We start from the raw sequence: 20475 nt of genomic DNA, 5'->3' as shown, positions 1-20475 counted from the left end.
AAGAGAGTGGGTGGGGGTACAATGTGCCAGATTGAAATTTTTGGTGCAAATGATCTCGTTGCTGGAAAATGCCATCGGCTTGGAAACGTTTGAGTATTTCTGAAGATTTAATTGATCCCTTGTAGACTGAAGCTGGAGGGGGGAAAGGGGTTTAAACTATCCAGGAAAAAGATACAGGTATCGAACTGCAGGTTTTTGATGGCGCTGATTCTGATTCTGAATTTCTGAGACTCATTGGACCCCAAAAATCGAAATTTTAGACCCCTGAAGGCAGGATTAGGACCCTAAAATTCAAAACATGCGATATGGTATCAAAATTACAGATTTTGACAAGCACTGATTCTACCAAAGGTGGTGAAATTTTAGTAAATTGTGAGAAAAAATGAATGTAAATGTGTTAGAAATATTTAAAATGATGTAAAAAAAATTTTAAAAAATGGAAAATTTAAAACAAACTTAAATTTATGAAAATTGTCACAAATTGATGTAATTTTTGTCAAACTTGGCATGAATTTGGTTGCTTTAAAAAAAGTGTTGAAAATAAAATATGTTCAAATGAAATGAAAATTCGACAGTAAAAAAAAAAAACAATAAAATGAACGAAAATTACCAAAAATTGATAAAATACATAAATGTGTGAAATTTGGCAAAAATCCAAAAATTTTCCGCAAAAGTGCCGAAAGCATGTTCTGAAGATATAAAAACACCAAAACTAGTATTATAATCGAAGAAAAATTCAATAAATTATACGAAATTTTCGTAAAATTTCAGAAATATTGCATTAAAAAATTGAAAATTATTAAAGTTGAATTATAAAACACCAAAAAAAATCTTTGAAACCTTTGAAAAAATTCCAAAAACTGATAATACTTTTGAAATTTTGTATTATAATTGCATAAAGTGTTAAAACAGGTTAAAATGATATGAAAATTTGAAAAAAAAATCTAAAATAAAATTTTATAATTTCATATAAGTGATGAAAATTTTTGAAAATTGATGAAATTTCTGTAAAGTTGTGCAAAGATTGCAATTGCATAAGAAAAGGTTGGAAACATGTTGAAGAGTTTTAAAAACACCAAAAAAAAAAAAAAAAAGGTAGAAGTCAATGAAAATTGAAAATATTTTTTTTTCAACATGATGAATTTCCAGAATTTTAGTAAAATTTGGCAAATTTTATTTAAAACATCCAAACTCAGGTAAAATGATTGAAATGTGTAAGAAATATTGCATGAAAACCCGTTAAAAACATATTAAAATGATATTTAAAAAAACATCAAAAAATTATTAAAATCAATGAAAAATACTAAAAAATGTTCATATACATTGCATAAAAAATGTTTTAAAAAATTCTACATGTCAAAAAAACTGTTTAAAAAAATGTTGAAGTCAGTAAAACTAACCATAAATTGATGAAACTATTCTTTTTAGCCAAATTTGTGTAAAAAATGATGGCTATTGCGGTAGGCCCAACTTTGGATAAAAAGGTCGAGGGTGAAAAATTTTGATAGTTCTCGACGTTTTGACCTTAAACAAGACGATTCCCGATGTGTCAGTTTTTACATATATAAATATTATATAATTATAAGTTTCAGCACTTTTCAGAGTGATGGTGATTTTTACATTTTATGACCTGGAACCGGTTCTAATTGATCAAATAAGGTCAAACTAGGAGAATAGCGTTCTTTTAGGACCTAAAATTGACCCCCGCAGTTTGAAGGGTCAAAGTTGAAAATTACAGGAAGGTCATTTTTTTGGAGGGGCATGATATGATCCCAAATGGATGAAAAGAATCCAAAATCATACCATTGGTCAGTACTCCTATTGTGATCAACATATCCAAATTTCAGCTTCCTAGGTCATCTCCACCCCATTTAAGGTGGGAAAAACCACATTTGACCCCAATTTTTGACCCCCTCACCCCTAAAATTGATCTAGAAGTTCCAAATTTTCAGCATACTATGGGAGGGTGCCCCATGAGTGATTATTGCAGGTTTCAACCTTCCAAACCTATTTGACCTCTCTGCAGGGTCAAAAAGTGGATTTTTGGTCTATTTCGCGTGTTTTTGAATTTTTTAAGACAGCCTACAGCCCCTCCGAATTGACCTAGAGGGTTCAAATTCTCACTGTACAATGGGAGGATGTACCCGAAGTGCCTTTTGCATGATTCAACCTTCCAACCCTATTTTTACAGAAAGCTCATTTTTTTGGAGGGGCATAATACGACCCCAAATAGATGAAGAGGGTCCAAATTCATACCATTGGTCAGTACTCTCATTGTGATCAACATATCCAAATTTCAGCTTTCTAGGTCATCCCCACTCTGATTAAGGTGGGAAAAACCACATTTGACCCCAGTTTTTGACCCCCTCACCCCTAAAATTGATCTAGAAGGTCCAAATTTTCAGCATACAATGGGAGGATGCCCCATGAGTGATTATTGCAGGTTTCAACCTTCCGACCCTATTTGACCTCTCTCCACGGTCAAAATAGTGGATTTTTTTGCTATTTTACGTGTTTTTCAATTTTTCAGACAGCCTGTAGCTCCTCCAAATTGACCTAGAGGGTCCAAATTTTCACAGTACATTGGGAGGATGTATCCGAAGTGCCTTTATCAGGTTTCAACCTTCCAACCCCATTTGACCTCTCTCCAGGGTCAAAAAAGTGGATTTTTTTTGCTATTTTACACATTTTCCAATTTTTCAGACAGCCTGTAGCTCCTCCAAATTGACCTAGAGGGTCTAAATTTTCACAGTACAATGGGAGGGTGTACCCGAAGTGCCTTTTGCATGTTTAAACCTTTCGACCCTATTTGACCCCTTTCCAGGGTCTAATGTGTTTTTCGATGTTTAGGACTGCCTACAGCACCTCCAAATTGACCTAGAGGGTTCAAATTTTCACAGTACAATGGGAGGATGTACCCGAAGACCCTTTTGCCGGTTTTAACCTTCCAAATCCCATTTGACCTGTTTCAGGGTCAAGACAGGTTTGTTACCATACTTTTTGCAAGAGGAAGAAGAGAGTTAGGAAGCACAGGAGCGAAGCGAGGGTGCGAGTAGTTCAAGCGACACGCTGAGCACGAAAAAAAATTTGCAGGAGGTAGTTGGGCGAAGCCCAAGGGGGGTGCAGGGGGGACAAAGTCCCCCCCCCCCCAAACACAGGCGAAGTACAGGAGCGAATAAGCGAGGGTGCGAGTAGTTCAAGAGCCCTCAATGTTTCTGGCACAAAAATTTGGCTCTTACGTAGCGGCATACTGCTACGACTTTTTTTTTTAAATACGATGAATTTTTTAAAAAATTTAACAAAATTTGGCATTTATCAAAAAGTCAGAATTTTCAAAGAAGTGTGGAAAAAGATATTTTTAAAAAGTTGAAATTTTTCAAATATCTCATAAAAAGGCATTAAAAACAGGTTAATTAAAATGGTACTAAAACGCAAAAAAAAAAAAAAAAAAAACTTTAAAATTACAAACAACCGAAGAAATTTTAGCAAAATGTTAGTCGTTTAAATCACACAAAAACGTAATTGAAGCATTAAAATCTTTACAAATTACAAGAAATGATGAATTTCTGAAAAATTAGTCCAAAATTGAGCAAAGGAATAGCGATGATAAGTTCTACTGGAAAGGACTGAGAGAAATTCTCAGAATGCTTATCCAAGTTCAGCTTTCATCTGAATTATTCGAAAATTTCACTTTTTGGGTCCTTTTAAAACGTTGAGAAATGCAAATTGATGTGGGGGGGGGGAGGTGAGAGGTAACGTGATTAATTTGAGGATCTTCAATTGCATAGTACTCCTGCCCCTCCTCTCATCACTTTACTCTGTGCTCTAAAGAAATAAATTGGGACCCTGAATTCTAAAATGATCTCACGTCAACTGAAAATTCCCCACTACTTTCTCTTTCCCATTTTGAACGAGTGTAATTTGTTCCCATTATTTAAATTTTCAACACGTGTCTCCTCATTTATATTTCGTGTTTATTTCAAAAAGTCAACTAGGTATTTCACCACCCCCTCCTCTTCTGAAAATTGAAATCTTATTTCGTTTATTTTATTGGAAAACGAAGTTCTGAAAACGTAAAAAAATGATCATTTATTTTACTACACGACATGACATGACACAATGAAAGCATTGAAAGTGACAAAGAAGAAAGAAAAATAAAATCGAACACAGAGTACATGAAGAAAAAAAAAATAAATAAAATGAGAGAACCCGGGTACATGAAAAATATAAAATCGAGACTAAAATCATTATCACGTGAACTTCTGCAGCAGCTGCGTTAGTAAACACTTGATGTTAACTTGCTCCTGTTGTACTTCTTGCAAAGCTTTCTTGTGCGTATCCATTTCGTGAAGTATTCTATTTTGATTATGCCTCAAGTCGTTGACCGAGGTTAACAGCGTATCTAGTTGGATACTGGTTCGATCATCGAGCATATCTTCGTCGTCGTAGTCATCGCCGCCCATACCGATACCGGATACCGGTAGCTTGGACATAGACGACGTAGAAGCGGTGCTCAATCTAGACGACAAATTATCCGAAAGCAGTCTTTTATTATTATCGGTATCGTGTAACACGCTGTTCCCTACGATATCTCGCATTTGCCAGAAAAATGGCCATTTCACGGTGGCTCCACGGTTCTTGACCCTTAGTAGGTTTTTCTTGTAGGTTCGCAGTAAGTTGCGCCATTTTTCTTCGCACGCTTCTTCGGTTAATTTGATGTTTTTCAGCGCTCTGAAACGACGAGCCATGACGAGCCATTGCTTTTTGCGAGATATTTTAGCGCAGGAGATGTCTTCGTTGATTTGTTTTTTGAGGAAGATTAACGTTTTGACCATGTCTTTGGTCCAGATGGTGCTACTGTTTAAGGTGAAGGTTGCGTCTTCGCTGTCGCTGTCTTTCATCGATTCGGTTACTGTGTTGGCGTTTGAGAAACTGTCGGAAAAAAAACTGGTTAAGAAATAGATTGAAATTTATTGTGGGGGAGAGAGAGAAAGAGAGGGGTACCTTAAAACGTCGTTATCCGGAAGTATAAACGATTCGGACACTTCGTTATTGGATTTAATTTTGATGAATTTTCTGAGCATTTTTTCACCCGGTCGAGGTACGCAGATATCGGATATTTCGCTAGTGCCTCCTCTCAACTCGTCCATCACAGCGAAATACTTCCATTTGACGGTATTCACTCCTTTGGATTTCAGGTTCTCTAAATTCGTATCGTAAGTCATCAGGCAGTATTTCCAAGCCGATTCTACTTCTTCGGCGTTGAAATCGGTGAAGAATTTGGCGTTCATTTCACCAGCAATGGATCTCCATAGTTGATCTTTGTCGTAATTTTCTAACAATTTCGAATCCGCTTTCCAGCGCAGATAGAATAACATTAGGCACATTTCAGTCGTCCATATACGTCTTTCTGTAGAGTAAAAAACAGCAGATTAGTAAACGTTGGAGTTTGAACGGTTCGAATGGCGGAGGATCGTTTACCATTGGTAAATTTTCTGGTGATGATGGAGTTTTGAGGGCATTCTTCGTCTTCTGCGTAGGTCATCTCTTCGTCCGAGGCAGTATCACCGCTGTAAACGAAGATCACATAGTTTAATGAGCGAATTGGTGAAGGGGGAGGGGGTATTTAGATAATGGAATACTTTACATGTCGACGATTTCGACGTCGTCGGTGGACATTAATGTATTACAGCCGGTTTGTTTGTGATTAAAGGTTTCGTCCAGCGAGTATCTTAATTTAGCCATTCTTTCGCCGTTGTTGTTATCGTTGGTTGGATCGGCGAGGTCTTTGCTGCCTTTGAGAATATTATCCATCGCGTTGAAATACTCCCATCTGACGTTACTCTCGCCGAACTGTTTGAGTTTATCGATATTTTTACGATACGTGGCGACGATATTGCGCCATTTATCGTCGCAGTCTTTGGCCGATACGCTGACGTTGAGAAGGGTGGTGTTCAACTTGTGAGCTACTTGCTCCCACAGGCGGAATTTGTACTTGGCTCGGTTGAATTCGCGATCCATGTCGCCTCTGATTTGGATCAGTTGGCTGGTCATTTCGGAATTCCATCGTAGCGTCGGACCTGATCGAATAGATAATAATATGATAATTGATAAGAGAAGATAAAAAGAAGCACCGTTGGTTTATTCTAGAGGGTTTACTAACCTGCGACTATTTCTGGTACTTGTTGATTTGAGATCCACGAATTGGACGTGTCTTCGATGATGATAGGTTCTTCTTCGGCTTCGAGTTGCTGTCCTAGTCTATGGAAGATAAATTGACTAGATGAGTATCGGTTTGCAGTTACGTAATTGCTCATTTTTATAGTTAATCTTTCGTACTCGTCGGTTTCGAAGCAAGCTAATTCTTCTACACCTTGGTCAAGTTTGGAGGGTCCAACGGCAATACTCAGATATGCGATGGGTCTACTTTCATCGAAAACTCCCGATCTGTCGAGTGTATCGATTTTCGTCGAGTCGTCGATACCGAAACGTGAAAGTAACTTTCCTTGTATCACAGCTCGTAGATAACATTTCAAAACATCATCTACATTAACAGAACGAACATCGTATTAATTCATCGTACGGTTCAAAAATATAATCTATAAATTAGTTATCTCCCATCGAGACGTTTTGAGTAACCCTATAGCGATGATTTGTTTTGAAACGCTTCGAACACGTGCCATTTGCAATTTGTTACGTTATTTTACTTCAATTAAAGAGTTCGGGAAATAGTCAATGATTATTCAAAAATTTGCAACTTTGCGCCATTTCAGTTAATCGAAGATCCCATCGATGGATTCCAAAAGCTCCCATCGTCGTCATAAAAGCGACAACAGTCATCGTAGCGACCGATGTAATCGATGAAAGTAATCTAGTCAACGTTTAAACACATACCATCGTCCAATTTTCTAGCGGTGGCTTCATCGGTGCGGAATGCAATTTGGATACCGTCTTTGATGCTGAATAAGACTTGACTTTGGAGTAATTCATCTTGTAATTGTATATTTTTATACGTTGTTGGGTCCATTTGATCCTTTTCTTCTAAAAACTGCGGTGATTTTTATCCTTTTTCCACATTTTTTATTTCACGGTCACGTGCGTGAGTGTTTTGATTACGAAAAAATTGTGGAGGCATTTTAGCTTCATGGTGGAGGCATTGTGAAAGTGCCTATCTTTCGAACCTATCTAATTTTTTATTTGCAGGAAAATTGGTTTTTTTCGCAATTTTTTACAAATTTTGATTGTTTTTAGAATTTTTCCAATTAATTTGATCGTAATACGTTTAAAATTTATTGAAAATAATTAATTAACGTTCGATGAATGAAATCACGAACGATATTCAATTTCGATGAATTGTCGCCGATCATTTATCGAATTCCACAGAAAAACGATCCGTTGGAAAATTACGCAGGCACCGTGATAGTGTTGTTTTGTTTGTGTAAGGCTCTATATAAAGTGGGTGAGCGCATCGGCCATTTTGTTCCCTGAGTGATAACGGACTAGTAAGTATGCATACAATTTCTCACGTAAAAAATGCAATTTTCTCGATAGTTCGCGAGTCCGGGTGAACTTACCTGTAGTCTCAAATTAAAGACAATAACATTTCCTATCGATCGATGTTAAATTTTGATCATTTCATGAAAAAATAACGACTTTATGAATACTTCAATTTTACTGATTTCTGCGTACTACGTACGTCATCTTTAAACTAAAAATACTCGAAATTTTCAGTGGACGCATAGGTATTTTAATACAGCAAAATGTTCGTTATTTTATCCTCTTTAAAATGAGCTATTACCGAAAGCTCTACATGCAACCGTTCAAAAGTTTTCGAAGTTGAAAGTTGGGAAAACAAGCTGCGGATGGTAAGTACTGAACTTTGAACTAATATTACTCGAAATTTTCAGTGGACACGTAGGTATTTTAATACATCAAAATGTTCGTAATTGTATCCTTTTTAAAATGGTTGTTTACCGAAAGCTCTACCTTCAACCGTTCAAAAGTTTTTGAAGTTCAAAGTTGCGGAAAGTGGTCAAATTGTGTTATCACTGTTATCAGTCACTTAGTTTTGATCAGTATTTTACTTTCCGCAACTTTGATCTTCAAGATCTTTTGAACGATGAGAGGTAGAACTTTCGTTATAAGCTCATTTTAAAGACGATAAAATTACGAACATTTTGCTGTATTAAAATATCCATGTGTCCGTTGAAAATTTTGAGTAAAATTTGTTCAAAGTCAAATACTTACTGCCCGCAGCTGATTTTCGCAACTTTCAACTTCGAAAACTTTTGAACGGTTGCATGTAGAGCTTTCGGTAATAGCTCATTTTAAAGAGGATAAAATAACGAACATTTTACTGTAATAAAATACCTATGTGTCCACTGAAAATTTCGAGTATTTTTACTTTAAAGATGACGTACGTAGTATGCAAAAATCAGTAAAATAGAAATATTCATAAAATCCTTATTTTTACGCGAAATGATCAAAATTTAACATCAATCGATAGGGAATTTTATTGTCTTTAATTTAAGACTGCATAACAGTTCACCCAAACTCGCGAACAATTTAAAAAATTGCATTTTTTACATAAGAAATTGTATGCATAATTACTGGTTCGTTATCACTTCAGGGAACAAAATGGTGGATGCGCTCACCTGGTTTATATAGAGCCCTAGTTTGTGTTTCGTTTTTTTTTCTTTTTCAAATTATTTTTCAAAATCAAACATGATAAATTCTGCGAGAAAATTTCCAATTTAAAATGCTCGGTACCTCTTTTACGTTGGTGTAATCGTCGAATTAATCTAACCGAGGTAAATTCGCATGCGTTCGAATTATTATGGGCGAACCTTCGTACAACGAAAGTCAACTGCGAGAATATCCCATTAAATTGGAAAAAATACCTAAACTGTCGTTCGATGATTCGAAAATCGACGATTATATCACCGCGAACGTAAGAATATCTCTGTAAGTATAACGTTTTCGAGTTGATTATCGTCATTGTGACAATCTGTTTCGTTTCAGGAACCGATTGTGATCCAAGGAAGTAACCTGGTGGATAGTGCCAAAGTATGGGATTTAGATTACCTGAAGGAGAGAATGAACGGAAAATATACCGTTATTATATCGAAAGATCATAAATTCAAGTACCACGACGAGAAGAAATTGAAAAGCGATTTCGAACCGTTGACTAAACGCGTGCAAATGAAATTCGAAGAGTTCGTCGATAAAATGAAGAACTGGAAAGAAGGCGAAGAAAGGCAAGTACCGAAAAAAGTAGCCGGAAAGTGCATGCGAACGAATTAATTCGAGTATTCGTGTACTGAGATGTGTTTATTTTGCCCTGTGCAGGTATTATTTTCAACAAGTGTTGGATAATTCGGTCGGCGTTAGTGTGGTTCAAGATTTCGTCAAGTTTAATTGGGATTGGTTCAGAGATAAGACGTCGAAGAATAATTGGGGTCCTCTTACATCGAATTTATTACTTATCGCGATGGAGGGTGAGTTATTTTATTTAATGTTATCGATTTAAATAGTTCGTTTGTAAACGTCCGAGTGTTTTTCGGTGCAGGTAATGTTACTCCTTGCCATTACGACGAACAGCAGAATTTCTACGCTCAGCTAAGAGGATACAAAAGGATAATGTTATTTAAACCGTCACAATTCGAGAACCTTTATCCACATCCCGTTCATCATCCTTACGATAGACAAACCCAAGTATGGATTTACTATTATTTCGCTCATTAGACTAATTAGTTCTGACTGTTGACGAGTTCATTTTGTTTAGATCGATTTCGAGAACCCAGATTACGAAAAGTTTCCTAGATTTAAGAACTTATCCGGTTTCGAAACCATTATCGAGCCCGGTGAAGTGCTCTATATTCCTATGTACTGGTTTCATCACGTCGAATCGCTCATTCAAGCGGATTACACGATGTCTATTAATTTCTGGTACAAGGTATCGCCATATCCTTCTGCATAATATTCTATTTATACACGTTGCCAAATATCTGAGCTACGTGGGTATTTTTCCAGGCTCCTCCTACGGGTCAAATAGTCTACCCTTTGAAAGATCACCAAAAAGTGGCCATCATGAGAAACGTTGAAAAAATGCTCAGAGAAGCGCTCGGTGACCCGGATGATATCGGTCCTCTATTGAGGACGATAATCGAAGGAAGATATATCGTTTGATCTGTACTACCATTTTTCTTCATTCACGTTCGGACCGTTTAGAAGAGGGAAAAAAGACGGTATTTCATTGACGCTTTTTTCGAATCACGAGCAAGATGATTAATATGTTTTCTAATCTCGTCTGTGATTTAATTTATAAGGTTTTTACGTCGCAATTTAATCGTTTTTTTTTTTTTTTTTTTTTTTTTTAAATTAATTAATGATCGCCCTGGTTGTGGGAAAAAGTCATTTTTAATGCTTTTCACCTTTTTATTGAATAGTCATTGTGATAAGATAGTCACGTACGAGTACAAATTTTCGTGCAATAGCTTTCTTATATTATGTAATTTTTATTGAGTATTTTTTAGATTAGTTTTTAAGGCGTTTTTTTTTTTTTTTTTTTTTTTTTTTAATGAAAAAAGAGAGTCGTTCGCGTGTAATGGTATTTTTAACCTCGCCCCATTGATTACCACATCATTTTGTCGAATATTTTAATCGTACGGTGTAGTAGTATTGAATTTCGTGTCGCATACGGTATGTTATTTAATGTTAAGTTAATCAGTATTTTGAATATTTTTTCGTCTTAAAAACTGTACCTATGGCTTTTTATCTTATCTTAAGAGCTACCTATTTATCATTGGTTCCTAAAATGATCTTGAAATTATCGTTTGATTCGAAGATGAAGATATTTTTGAAGAGTGAATCTTCGAGTTGGCGAATGTGTCTCCGTGTCAATTGTCGTCCATATCAGCTTTTTTTTCTCCTCGAGGGAAAACTGAATCAAATTTGAACTAATTTGGGTATTTAAAGATGTCTACTGTACGGTCCAAAATGAAGTCTTCCAGTGATTTTTGATTCGATGTTTTTCTGTTTGATTTTAGTGATTTTTTTTTTTGTGACAGATGAATCAGTCTGGAGTGAATTTTGTGAAAGTCAAGCGATGAGGGTCGAATTGGCTGAAAATGATGGGATTCGTTTAGTGTAGTTTATCTGAGAAAATCGTGTGCTTCCTTTTTATCAATTTTTGTAACGCATTTTTCGGCGATGTTTGAAAAGAAATCGATGAGATTACAAATTGAGGAGATGGATCAACTCAAAATTCTATTTTTTGAAATGATTTCAGCATTTGAGATAAGAATTTGTGGGTTTTTTTATTTTTCAATTCGAATTGTTTTTTTTTATCGAAATCGAAAGTGATTTATTTTACGACATTTATCTGTCAAGGTTTATGTCATTCAAGTTGAAAAGTTTCAAGTGTAAGTTCAATACAAGCCCTTTTTTTGATTACGTTTTGCCTCCCTGGATTAAATTTCAAATCCAGGTTTCACCAACGTAGGAGGCTGTGAACCTGGGAAATGATTCTACTGTTAATTGTGAGTGTTTTGATTGGTATATTTTCGAGTTTTTATTATTATTATTTTTTTCATTTTTTTTTTTTACCATTGAACCAACCCATTTTTTTATTACATACGCGGAAATATTTTCCATCCTTTGTTTGTTATACTTATAAGATGTAATATTAGAGGCGTAGATAGTCAAGTATCATGACTCAAACACCAAATCTTGAGATTTTTATGGTGTTTTTCATCGTAATTGTCACAATAAATAAATAACTAAAACTACGCTCGACTTCAGTGTTTAATTTAGTAATGTACAATAATGGCTTGTAATTTGTTTCTTGTTTCGTTATTTGTTAGCATCTCGATATTTATTTATAATGTCGCCGCATTCGACGATTCTAAGATTGAAAATGAAATTAAGTATATTAATTCGGTTCAGTCTTCGTGGAAGGTAAAGTAGGATTTTTTTATGAATTGGAGTATGTTGGTGTATTTTTTATGTAGTAAGCTGATTTTTTTTTTGGTGATGATTTCAGGCTGATTATAGTCCAACGATGACTGCATTTCACCTCAAGGAATGGAAAAACAAGCTGGGAATTAAACTAGTCTCGAAGAAACTCCACAAATTAAAGAAGTCGTTCGTGAGTGGATTTTCCTCGATGTTTAAATCGAGTCAGTCGCGCCAATCGCGTATTCCTCTAAATTATGATATGCGCAGAGGTAGACCGGCTTGTAGACGTTTAATATCGCTGATCAGGGATCAGGCAGGATGTGGAAGTTGCTGGGTATGTTTTTTTAATTGATTGATTGAGCACGATGTTCGTAAGAATTGATATTAATCTGGTGTTTTTTGTTGGCAGGCTGTGTCTTCGGCGTCGGTGCTCTCGGATCGGTTTTGTATCGCTTCAAGGGGAAAGTATAAGCAGCCTTTATCAGCTGAAGATATGATGAGATGCTGTAGCGATTGTAAATCTAAGAATGGCAACGGGTGTGAAGGAGGCGATGTCGTCGAAGCGATGTTTTTTCTGAAAGATGAAGGAATAGTGACCGGAGGAGAATACGGTTCTAAAGAGGTGAATGAATTTTGCTTCGGAATTTAATGAATGGAACTGGGGTTCGATCTTATTTTACAAATTAGACCATCGATTTTGAGAATAACGCTTGGTAAATACGTTACAGGGTTGCATGCCATACTCGTTTGCACCATGTTCAAGTTCAAATGGCACTGACGGGCAAGCTAAATGTTCGTATTCGACGAAAGACGCCAAAACTCAAAAGTGTCGAAACCAATGCTCCAACTCGAAGTACCGTTCAGCTTATAAATATGATAAATATTTCAGTAAGTCGATTAAAATTCACATGAATAGGTACAGAATTGTGCTTGGTTATTTCATTTGTATAAATCTTGATTTTTTTGTGTTCTTTGCTTTTCAGTTGATGATGCTTATTTGATGCCGGACAAAGAATCTGTCGTGAAAACGGAGTTGATGAAAAATGGATCTTGCATCGCGACGATGAAAGTATACGAAGATTTCATTCACTATAAATCAGGTACGTGGAATTTTGATTCGTTAGTAAGTTTTGAATATCTGAATGAAGGCGAGGTTATCCTTGTGTTGTAAATCCAATGGCTGGAAAGACTTTGTGAACAACAAAATTGTCTAAGAAAGAATATTGGAAAAGGAGGCATAAAGCTGAGGGAACCTCTTATACAAAGGGAGCAACCTGATCATTGGCCCAGGTAGACACACCTGATCGGTATTTCAAAGTTTAACAAACAGAAGAATCGAAAGAGAGTAAAAATTATTATGCTCTTTTACTCATTTGGAATTTCCTCAAATCCTTCCTTGCCTCTGAGAAACGAAATTTTGGTCAGATTTGAGGTTTGGATTTCTAGGGCTCGGTTTAGGGTTCACCGGATTTTTCAGGTTATCTTGAACCCTTTTTTTAAAATTTATTTAAAATCACCTAATTAAGTATTGGTTTTGGCCAGAATTGACAAAAACATCTTGTTTTTTTCATAGATTTCCTAAAAGTTCAGTTTTATGCCAACATTGTCAAAAAGTACGGTTTTCTGTTTACACTTCTATAAAAAGTCCTGTTTTTTGCAAATGTTTCCGAAAAGGGAGCTTTTTTGTCAACATTTTCAAAAGGTCCCTTTTTGTTGAAATTAATGTTGCATTAGTTCCATATTGTGTCATAATAAAAAGTCCTCTTTTTTTACCTAGTCTACCAACTTCAATAAAAAGTCTTGTTTTTCGCAAATTTTCCCAAAAAAGGTCAGACTAATTATTTCTGTTGTAAAAGTCCTGTTTGTTTTTTCAAATTGACTTGTAAAATCCTGTTTTTTTTTTGTAGAAATTGTCAAAACACTCATTCGCTTATTTGCCTCATTTTATAAATGAAACACCTCAATTGATAAATTTAAAAGGAACCTTCAAAAAATAAAATTTAAATTTTTGAAATTAAAACAATGGAAAAGAAATTTTCAAATTTTTCAGGTAAAACGGTTTTATGGCCAATGGCTTTGGCTTTTAAATTTATGAAGCTTACATTAGCTTTCTTTAGCTCCCAAAAATCTTGAAAATAATTATCGACTTTTCACCGCGTTTAGCTTTATGCTTTCAGCTGCTTCCCTTCCGGGCTCTGATTTTGAATTTTTGACTTTAACCTACTCGTACATGTTTTTCAAAACATTTCTAACAATTAGATTTAATATTCCAAGTTTTTGAATTAAATAATGATAATTTCAAAATATTGCGCAAAATTTGAAATTTGAAACAGCAAGACTGTAAATTGAGCAAAATATAATAAACACATTATTAAAACTTCCAGAAAGCTGTAAAAATAAAGCTTTTGGCTGGCTGTGGCTTTCAAATTTATAATTCATAAAGCTTGGATTTTCTTCTTTTAGCTTCCAAAAATCTTGAAAATATCGGATTTCTCCGGCTTTTAGCTCTTGCTTTTTGCTGCTTCTGATCTTTGGACAAGCTGAAAGCACTATTACTGAGCAAAAAAAATTTCTCTGGGCTTTTTTTGATTCAGTGAGTTCAGGTTTTTGATGTTTTTACTCATCAGGGTTTTTTTTTTGTTTCAATAATGCTCCATTTCAGTCTAGACAGGGATTTATAAGCTTGTAGGACCACTCAGGTTTTGCAGTTGCTCCAAAATCAAGGTCTTTGTTTGGAGCTTTCAAACGGTCCAGTACGGTCATTCTGTTCTACATTTTTTGTCTTTGAAGGTCGGTCTGGTCTGGTCTGGTCTGGTCTGGTCTGGTCCAGTCCAGTCCTGGTCAGAAATTTTTATCCAGGTCATGTGTCAGCCCAGGCCCAAAAAACGGTCTTCATTTTTCAGAAAGAAAAAAACTTCTCAACACATTAGATGAGTTGAAAAATGGGATATTTGATTTCAGAACATTGAAACTTGGAAAGCAATTGAATCATAATGGTAATTTATTCGAAATATGCATCTAAAATGACAAATGACATTAAAAAATTTGAAAAATTGGACGTAACTAAGGTTCCAAGGTCCAAATCACAGTCATTGGTCAGATTTTTTAGAAAGGTCTTTGGTCTCGGTCTGTCTCTGGTATTTTTTCTGAAGAGGGCCATCTGTTTGGTTGATATTTACATGAATAGGTTCAGGTCCAGTACGGTCCACTCGGTCTTGTGAGCATTTTTGGGTCCAGTCACAGTCATCAGTCCAGGTTTCAACAACTTGCAATCTTTTCTGCAAGGATTGCTAGCGTGCAACAAGAAATTTATGCTAAAAACTGGAGGGAGGTTGTTGTATTTTGGAAGTAAGCCCCACCCACAGTTTTGACATGTGCAGTGTCGGATTTTCTGCATTTGCTTTAGCAATTCTTGTGAAAAAGATCATAAGTTGTTGTTATCATATCAGTCAGTATAATCTTGATAGGTCATTTATTCAATCAATGAATTCAATTATTGTATTGTTCAATTTTAAAAATTTCAAAGGTTATTTTCTAAAAGTTATAAATCAAAGTGATTTGTGGCCTATTGATATTCAATGATCCATTGTATTCGCTTATCTGTCTCACTATACCTAAATGTAACACCACAGGGGTTATAAAATTTTCTCCATTGTTCAATTTTGAGAAATGTTTTTAGAACACCTGCCGGCGTTTCATTTACACATGTTCAGTACCTACTCTACCTAGACAACAAAAGCAGGTGGTTACCCTTTCTGAATCAAATCCCGCCAGTCATTTGTGATTTTGCTGTGCTCCCAAGAGGTTCTCTCAGTGTCAGTAGCAGTACTGAAGTGCTTTTGGAGTCGCATTATGCTTTCGAGATACAATATCCCATTGTCTGTTGTGCTCTGGAGCTTTCAGAATAGCATAGTGTATTCGGAATTGTGTGGTTTTTTCTCAAAATCGTGTTGTGCTTTTTTTTCAAAATCGCGCTGTGTTTTTTTTTGAAATCGGGTTGTGCTTTTTTTTGAAATTGCGTTGTGATTTTTTTTCAAAATCGCTTTGTGCTTTTTTTCAAAATCGTGTTGTGCTTTTTTTTGAAATTGTGTGAAGCTTTTTTTTGAAATTGCTTTGTGCTTTTTTTCAAAATCGTGTTGTGCTTTTTTTTAAAATCATGTTTTGCTTTTGAATTTGCATTGTGCTTTTTTTAAAAATTGGGTTGTGCTTATTTTTCGAAATCGCGTTAGGTGCTGAGCAGAGATGGAATTGATTATAATCCATGCTACATCGATGATTTTCTTCAAAATAATTGGAAATAATCGATTAATCGACCACATCGACGGCCAAACGCAGCAAAACATGACGTCATGCGGAACGATCGGTACCTTGGCCCATTGCAACTTAACCATTGACCAATGAAAAAGCCTGAAATATTAGTACAATATAGGTAGCGCCAAGATTCGATTAATCGGCCGATTAATCGATGCTATCCGATTATTTTAATCGACCGATTATAATCGACTATAATCGATTATAATCGGTAATCGTTCCATCTCTGGTGCTGAGGGTTTAATTTCAAAGTACTAGATGACAATGGATGTGAAGGGGAATGGGGGGGAGAGGGAGATGGATTGGCCACCCTGACCCAAACACAATTTCAGGTTTGGGTTTGGGTTCGGGTTCGGGTTCGGGTTCGGGTTCGGGTTCGGGTTCGGGTTTAGGTTTAGGTTCAGGTTCAGGTTCCAGGTACAGAAATTGATGAATTTAATTTTTTTTGGCCCATAACAAATTTACTTTTTTCTTGATTTGAAGTGAATTTTTTGTTGTGATTCAGAATTTATTGTTGAATGATGGTTTACTTAATCAGGAGCTTTTTTGTAAATATTTCAAATGAAATTTTTTTGTAGTAATTTTTAGAAAAATGTTTGGTAATTTTTAGAATAAATTTTTGTCTGGTGATTAAGAATTTCCTTTTTTAAAATTCAGCTAAGAACTTAAAGGCCACAGGCACAGTAGGTAAAAAGGTTACAGTTGAGTTGAAAGTCTTCTGAAGTGAATATATTTTGATGATTTAGTTTGCAAATAGTTTGGAGCTTTTTTGTGATTATTTCAAATGCTAATTTTTTATAGCAATTTTTTTTAATTTGTGATTTTTAGAATAAATTTTTTCTTGATGATTTTGATTTAGAATTACATTTTTAAAAAATTAAGCTTGGAACTTAATTGTTTCATAATAATCTCAAGTGCATTAAGTATTCGTGATGATTTGGTATAAATGAAGAGTGATATTCCAAAACTCGCTTTGTCCATTTTTATCAAAGTGCATTTTTCAGCAGTATCTGATAGATGAAGTATCAACTCACATTCCTACATCATCAACCTACCAAAATGAAGTGTTAAACTCCCCTAAATAGCCAATTCACTGAAAATTTAAAAAAGAATAATATCCCAAAACGCGCTTTGTCCATATTTATTGAAATTTTTTTAGCAGTATCTGGTGGATAAAGTGTATTGTATACCTACACTCCTATTTCATAAATCCACCCAAATAAAGTGTTAAACTCGCCTAAAAAGCCAATTTACCCATTTAAAGGAAAATGGTTTTTCCTTTCTCCTGAAAAGTTGTGAAAATGGACAAAGCGAGTTTTGGAATATCACTCTTCAATTCGAATGGAACATTATTTTGTCTAAATGTATAATAATGACATTGTAACTGTTTTGTTCGCAGGTATCTATCAACACGTGACAGGTGAATTCTTAGGCGACCATGGCGTGCGTCTGATTGGCTGGGGAACTCAAAATGGAACCGATTTCTGGTTAGTTGCCAACTCGTGGGGTACATCTTGGGGTGAAAAAGGCACATTCAGAATACATCGAACTAAAAGTAAATGCGAATTTGGTAAATATATAATTTGTCCTGTGCCATACTGAAATGAGTATGCATGCGGTAGGTATTCATGTTTGTAATTTTGTCATTCGATTAACTCCGTTGTATTTTAGTTGATCGTTCAAAAATTTTGAGGTTTTTTTTTTTTAATTTTCAGTTCTGATGTATTTTTTAGAACTGCTTGGATCGTTTTAGAATCGATCTAAAAAGTATTTTAAACTGTGATATCTATACTTTAATCGTGTATTAAATAATTATACCTACATTTAAAAACGTACATCGAAGGAAATTCGTTCGTCATTAAATTATCGAAATTAAATATTTCAAATTATTTTATTCGTTGATTCGTTACAATATTATGACGCCAGTACATCAAAATTGGAATATTGCAAAAAAGTTGAACTTTCAGGTACAAAAAAAGCTTCGACGATTAAAATAAACGAGCTTGACGTGATCAGCGATGCAGAATTAGTGATAGTCGACTAATTTGTACACTCTATTTGGCTTTCATTCGGCCAAAAAGCTCAATTTTGGAAAAGTTGATATTTTCCATTTTTGATCATTTCATAGTATATTGATGCGAAATAAGACCAATTTCATTAGGAGAATATGGGATATCAAGAGGTTCGATGCTCCTAATACTTGAACTTTTGAATCGATTTTGCGAGCTTTGGAGAGCTTTTTAGACGTTACGAACTCAACGTAGAAGGGGGTTTTGAAGGGCGGAGAATCCATTTCCGTTGTTGAAAATAGCAAAAAGCTCAAAGTTCCTAGTGAAATGAAGCTTTTTTTCAAAAAAGTTGAACTTTCAGATACAAAAATGCTTCGACACTTGAAATAAACCAGCTTGACGTGATCAGCGATGCTCAATTAGTGATAATCGACTATTCGTACACTCTATTGGGCTTTCATTTAGTCTAAAAGCTCAATTTTGAAAGAGCACAAATTTTCCAATTTTTATTATTTTCGAGTATAAAAGAAGCTAAATGAGACCAATTTCATTAGGAGAATATGGGATATTAGGAGGTTCCATACTCCTAATACTTGAACTTTTTAATCCATTTTGCGAGGTTTACAGAGCTTTTTAGGCTGTACGAAGTGTACGAATGAGGGGGTTTTTGGGTACGGCGAATTCATTCCTGGCGTTGGTTCTTGCAAAAAGCTCAAAGTTTCCTCCGAGATCAAGCTTTTTTTCATAAAATTTGAACTTTCAGGTACAAAAAAGCTCGATCGACTGAAATAAACGTGATTAACGTGATCAGCGATGCCTATTTAGTAATAATCGATTATTCGTACACCCTAATTGACGTTCATTTTGCAAAAAAGCTCAATTTTGAAAAAGTACAAATTTTCCAATTTTGATCATTTTTGAGAATAAAAGATGCCAAATGAGACCAATTTCATTAGGAGATTATGGGATATTAGGAGGTTCGATGCTCCTAATACTTGAACTTTTGAATCCATTTTGTGAGCTTTAGAGAGCTTTTTAGACTGTACAAAGTGAACGAATAAGGGGGTTTTTGGGTACGGCGAATTCATTTCTGGTATTGGTTCGGCCAAAAAGCTCAAAGTTCCCTCTGAAATGAAGCTTTTTTTCATAAAATTCAAACTTTCAGGTAGAAAAAAGCTCGATCGACTGAAATTAACGTGATTGACGTGATCAGCGATACCGAATTAGTCATAATCGACTATTCGTACAGGCTATTTGGTTCTCATTCTGCTGAAAAGCTCAATTTTGAATAAGCACAAATTTTCCAATTTTTATCATTTTTGAATATAAAAGAAGCTGAATGAGACCAATTTCATTAGGTGAATATGGGATATTAGGAGGTTCGATACTCCTAATACTTGAACTTTTGAATCGATTTTCTGAGCTTTAGAGAGCTTTTTAGACTGTACGAACTGTCCGAATGCAGGGGTTTTGAGGGGCGTGGAATCCATTTCCTGTGTTGGTACTGCCAAAAAGCTCAAAGTTCCTCATGAAATGAAGCTTTTTTTCAGAAAAGTTGAACTTTCAGGTACAAAAAAGCTTTGACACTTAAAATAAACGAGCTTGACATGATCAGTGATGCTGCATTTGTAATAATCGACTATTTGTACACCCTATTTGGCTTTAATTCGGCCAAAAAGCTCGATTTTGGAAACGCGATGACAGCGCTATCTGTAGTTTGAAAGGAGAAACAACTCTTTAATGGAGAATGATTCTCTATATTTATGATGCAGCGCTTCAGGCGGTGAAAACGAGAAGTTCTTTTGTAATCCGGATTTCGGTATAGAAAAAAGGTAGTTTCAACACTAGACGTTAAAGTGCACTAGTTTTTTTTTCCGGTGCAAAAACTCGGAAGTCATCGGGTACAGTCGGAAATACTTCGTTCGACTTGTTCTATTTCTCTAGTGTGATAACTGATATGATAACTCTGTAACTCTGTTCTGCTTTATAAAGGTGAAAATATAAAATACCATTATGAACTACGTAATATGATTACTTGATTACTTATTCAGCATGCATTTTCCATAATATTAATCGTTATATAGATCACTTATCATCATTTCAAGGTGGTTTTTTAATAAAGTTAAGCCTGATAGTGTTGATACATACATATCATTCATCAACTGAACATACTCCACGAAACATATGTACGCAAATT

General features: G+C 35.2%; 3 protein-coding genes across 4 annotated transcripts; 2 read left to right on the top strand and 1 right to left on the bottom strand.

Moving 5' to 3' along the window:
* Positions 1-4063: 4063 nt before the first annotated feature.
* Positions 4064-7106, bottom strand: LOC135846238 (uncharacterized). The gene is made up of 7 exons (XM_065365220.1): positions 6895-7106; positions 6340-6544; positions 6164-6261; positions 5648-6080; positions 5482-5570; positions 5005-5410; positions 4064-4932 (listed from the first exon to the last, which is right to left on the bottom strand). The coding sequence occupies exons 1-7, from the start codon at positions 7025-7027 to the stop codon at positions 4251-4253; spliced, it is 2046 nt and encodes a 681-aa protein (XP_065221292.1). The 5' UTR covers positions 7028-7106; the 3' UTR covers positions 4064-4250.
* A 336-nt stretch (positions 7107-7442) lies between these two features.
* LOC135847196 (hypoxia-inducible factor 1-alpha inhibitor-like) lies at positions 7443-11790 on the top strand. Of its 2 annotated transcripts, none has more exons than XM_065366646.1 (6): positions 7443-8950; positions 9022-9257; positions 9349-9497; positions 9569-9714; positions 9785-9955; positions 10033-11790. In XM_065366646.1, the coding sequence occupies exons 1-6, from the start codon at positions 8837-8839 to the stop codon at positions 10186-10188; spliced, it is 972 nt and encodes a 323-aa protein (XP_065222718.1). In that variant the 5' UTR covers positions 7443-8836; the 3' UTR covers positions 10189-11790. The 2 variants fall into 2 exon arrangements, with proteins under 2 accessions (XP_065222718.1, XP_065222719.1); XM_065366647.1 differs by having other exon boundaries at positions 8826-8964.
* A 34-nt stretch (positions 11791-11824) lies between these two features.
* Positions 11825-18159, top strand: LOC135847195 (cathepsin B-like cysteine proteinase 4). Its single transcript, XM_065366645.1, has 6 exons — positions 11825-11958; positions 12044-12292; positions 12368-12580; positions 12687-12846; positions 12942-13058; positions 17669-18159. The coding sequence occupies exons 1-6, from the start codon at positions 11827-11829 to the stop codon at positions 17869-17871; spliced, it is 1074 nt and encodes a 357-aa protein (XP_065222717.1). The 5' UTR covers positions 11825-11826; the 3' UTR covers positions 17872-18159.
* Positions 18160-20475: the final 2316 nt, after the last annotated feature.

The sequence above is a fragment of the Planococcus citri genome, chromosome 5 (assembly GCF_950023065.1).
Source record: "Planococcus citri chromosome 5, ihPlaCitr1.1, whole genome shotgun sequence".
Taxonomy (NCBI): Eukaryota; Metazoa; Arthropoda; class Insecta; order Hemiptera; family Pseudococcidae; genus Planococcus; species Planococcus citri.
Note: the sequence above shows the minus strand (reverse complement) of the source record. Positions and strands in the feature narration are given on the sequence as shown.

Coding starts and splice junctions, on each gene's coding strand:
- LOC135846238 (XM_065365220.1), bottom strand. CDS start 7,027: ATGGACCCAACAACGTATAAAAATATACAATTACAAGATGAATTACTC. Junction 6,545..6,894: donor CGCTAGAAAATTGGACGATG/GTATGTGTTTAA, acceptor CTGTTAATGTAG/ATGATGTTTTGAAATGTTAT. Junction 6,262..6,339: donor GCTTGCTTCGAAACCGACGA/GTACGAAAGATT, acceptor TATCTTCCATAG/ACTAGGACAGCAACTCGAAG.
- LOC135847196 (XM_065366646.1), top strand. CDS start 8,837: ATGGGCGAACCTTCGTACAACGAAAGTCAACTGCGAGAATATCCCATT. Junction 9,715..9,784: donor CTTACGATAGACAAACCCAA/GTATGGATTTAC, acceptor CATTTTGTTTAG/ATCGATTTCGAGAACCCAGA. Junction 9,956..10,032: donor CTATTAATTTCTGGTACAAG/GTATCGCCATAT, acceptor GTATTTTTCCAG/GCTCCTCCTACGGGTCAAAT.
- LOC135847195 (XM_065366645.1), top strand. CDS start 11,827: ATGGCTTGTAATTTGTTTCTTGTTTCGTTATTTGTTAGCATCTCGATA. Junction 12,581..12,686: donor GAGAATACGGTTCTAAAGAG/GTGAATGAATTT, acceptor AATACGTTACAG/GGTTGCATGCCATACTCGTT. Junction 13,059..17,668: donor TTTCATTCACTATAAATCAG/GTACGTGGAATT, acceptor TTTTGTTCGCAG/GTATCTATCAACACGTGACA.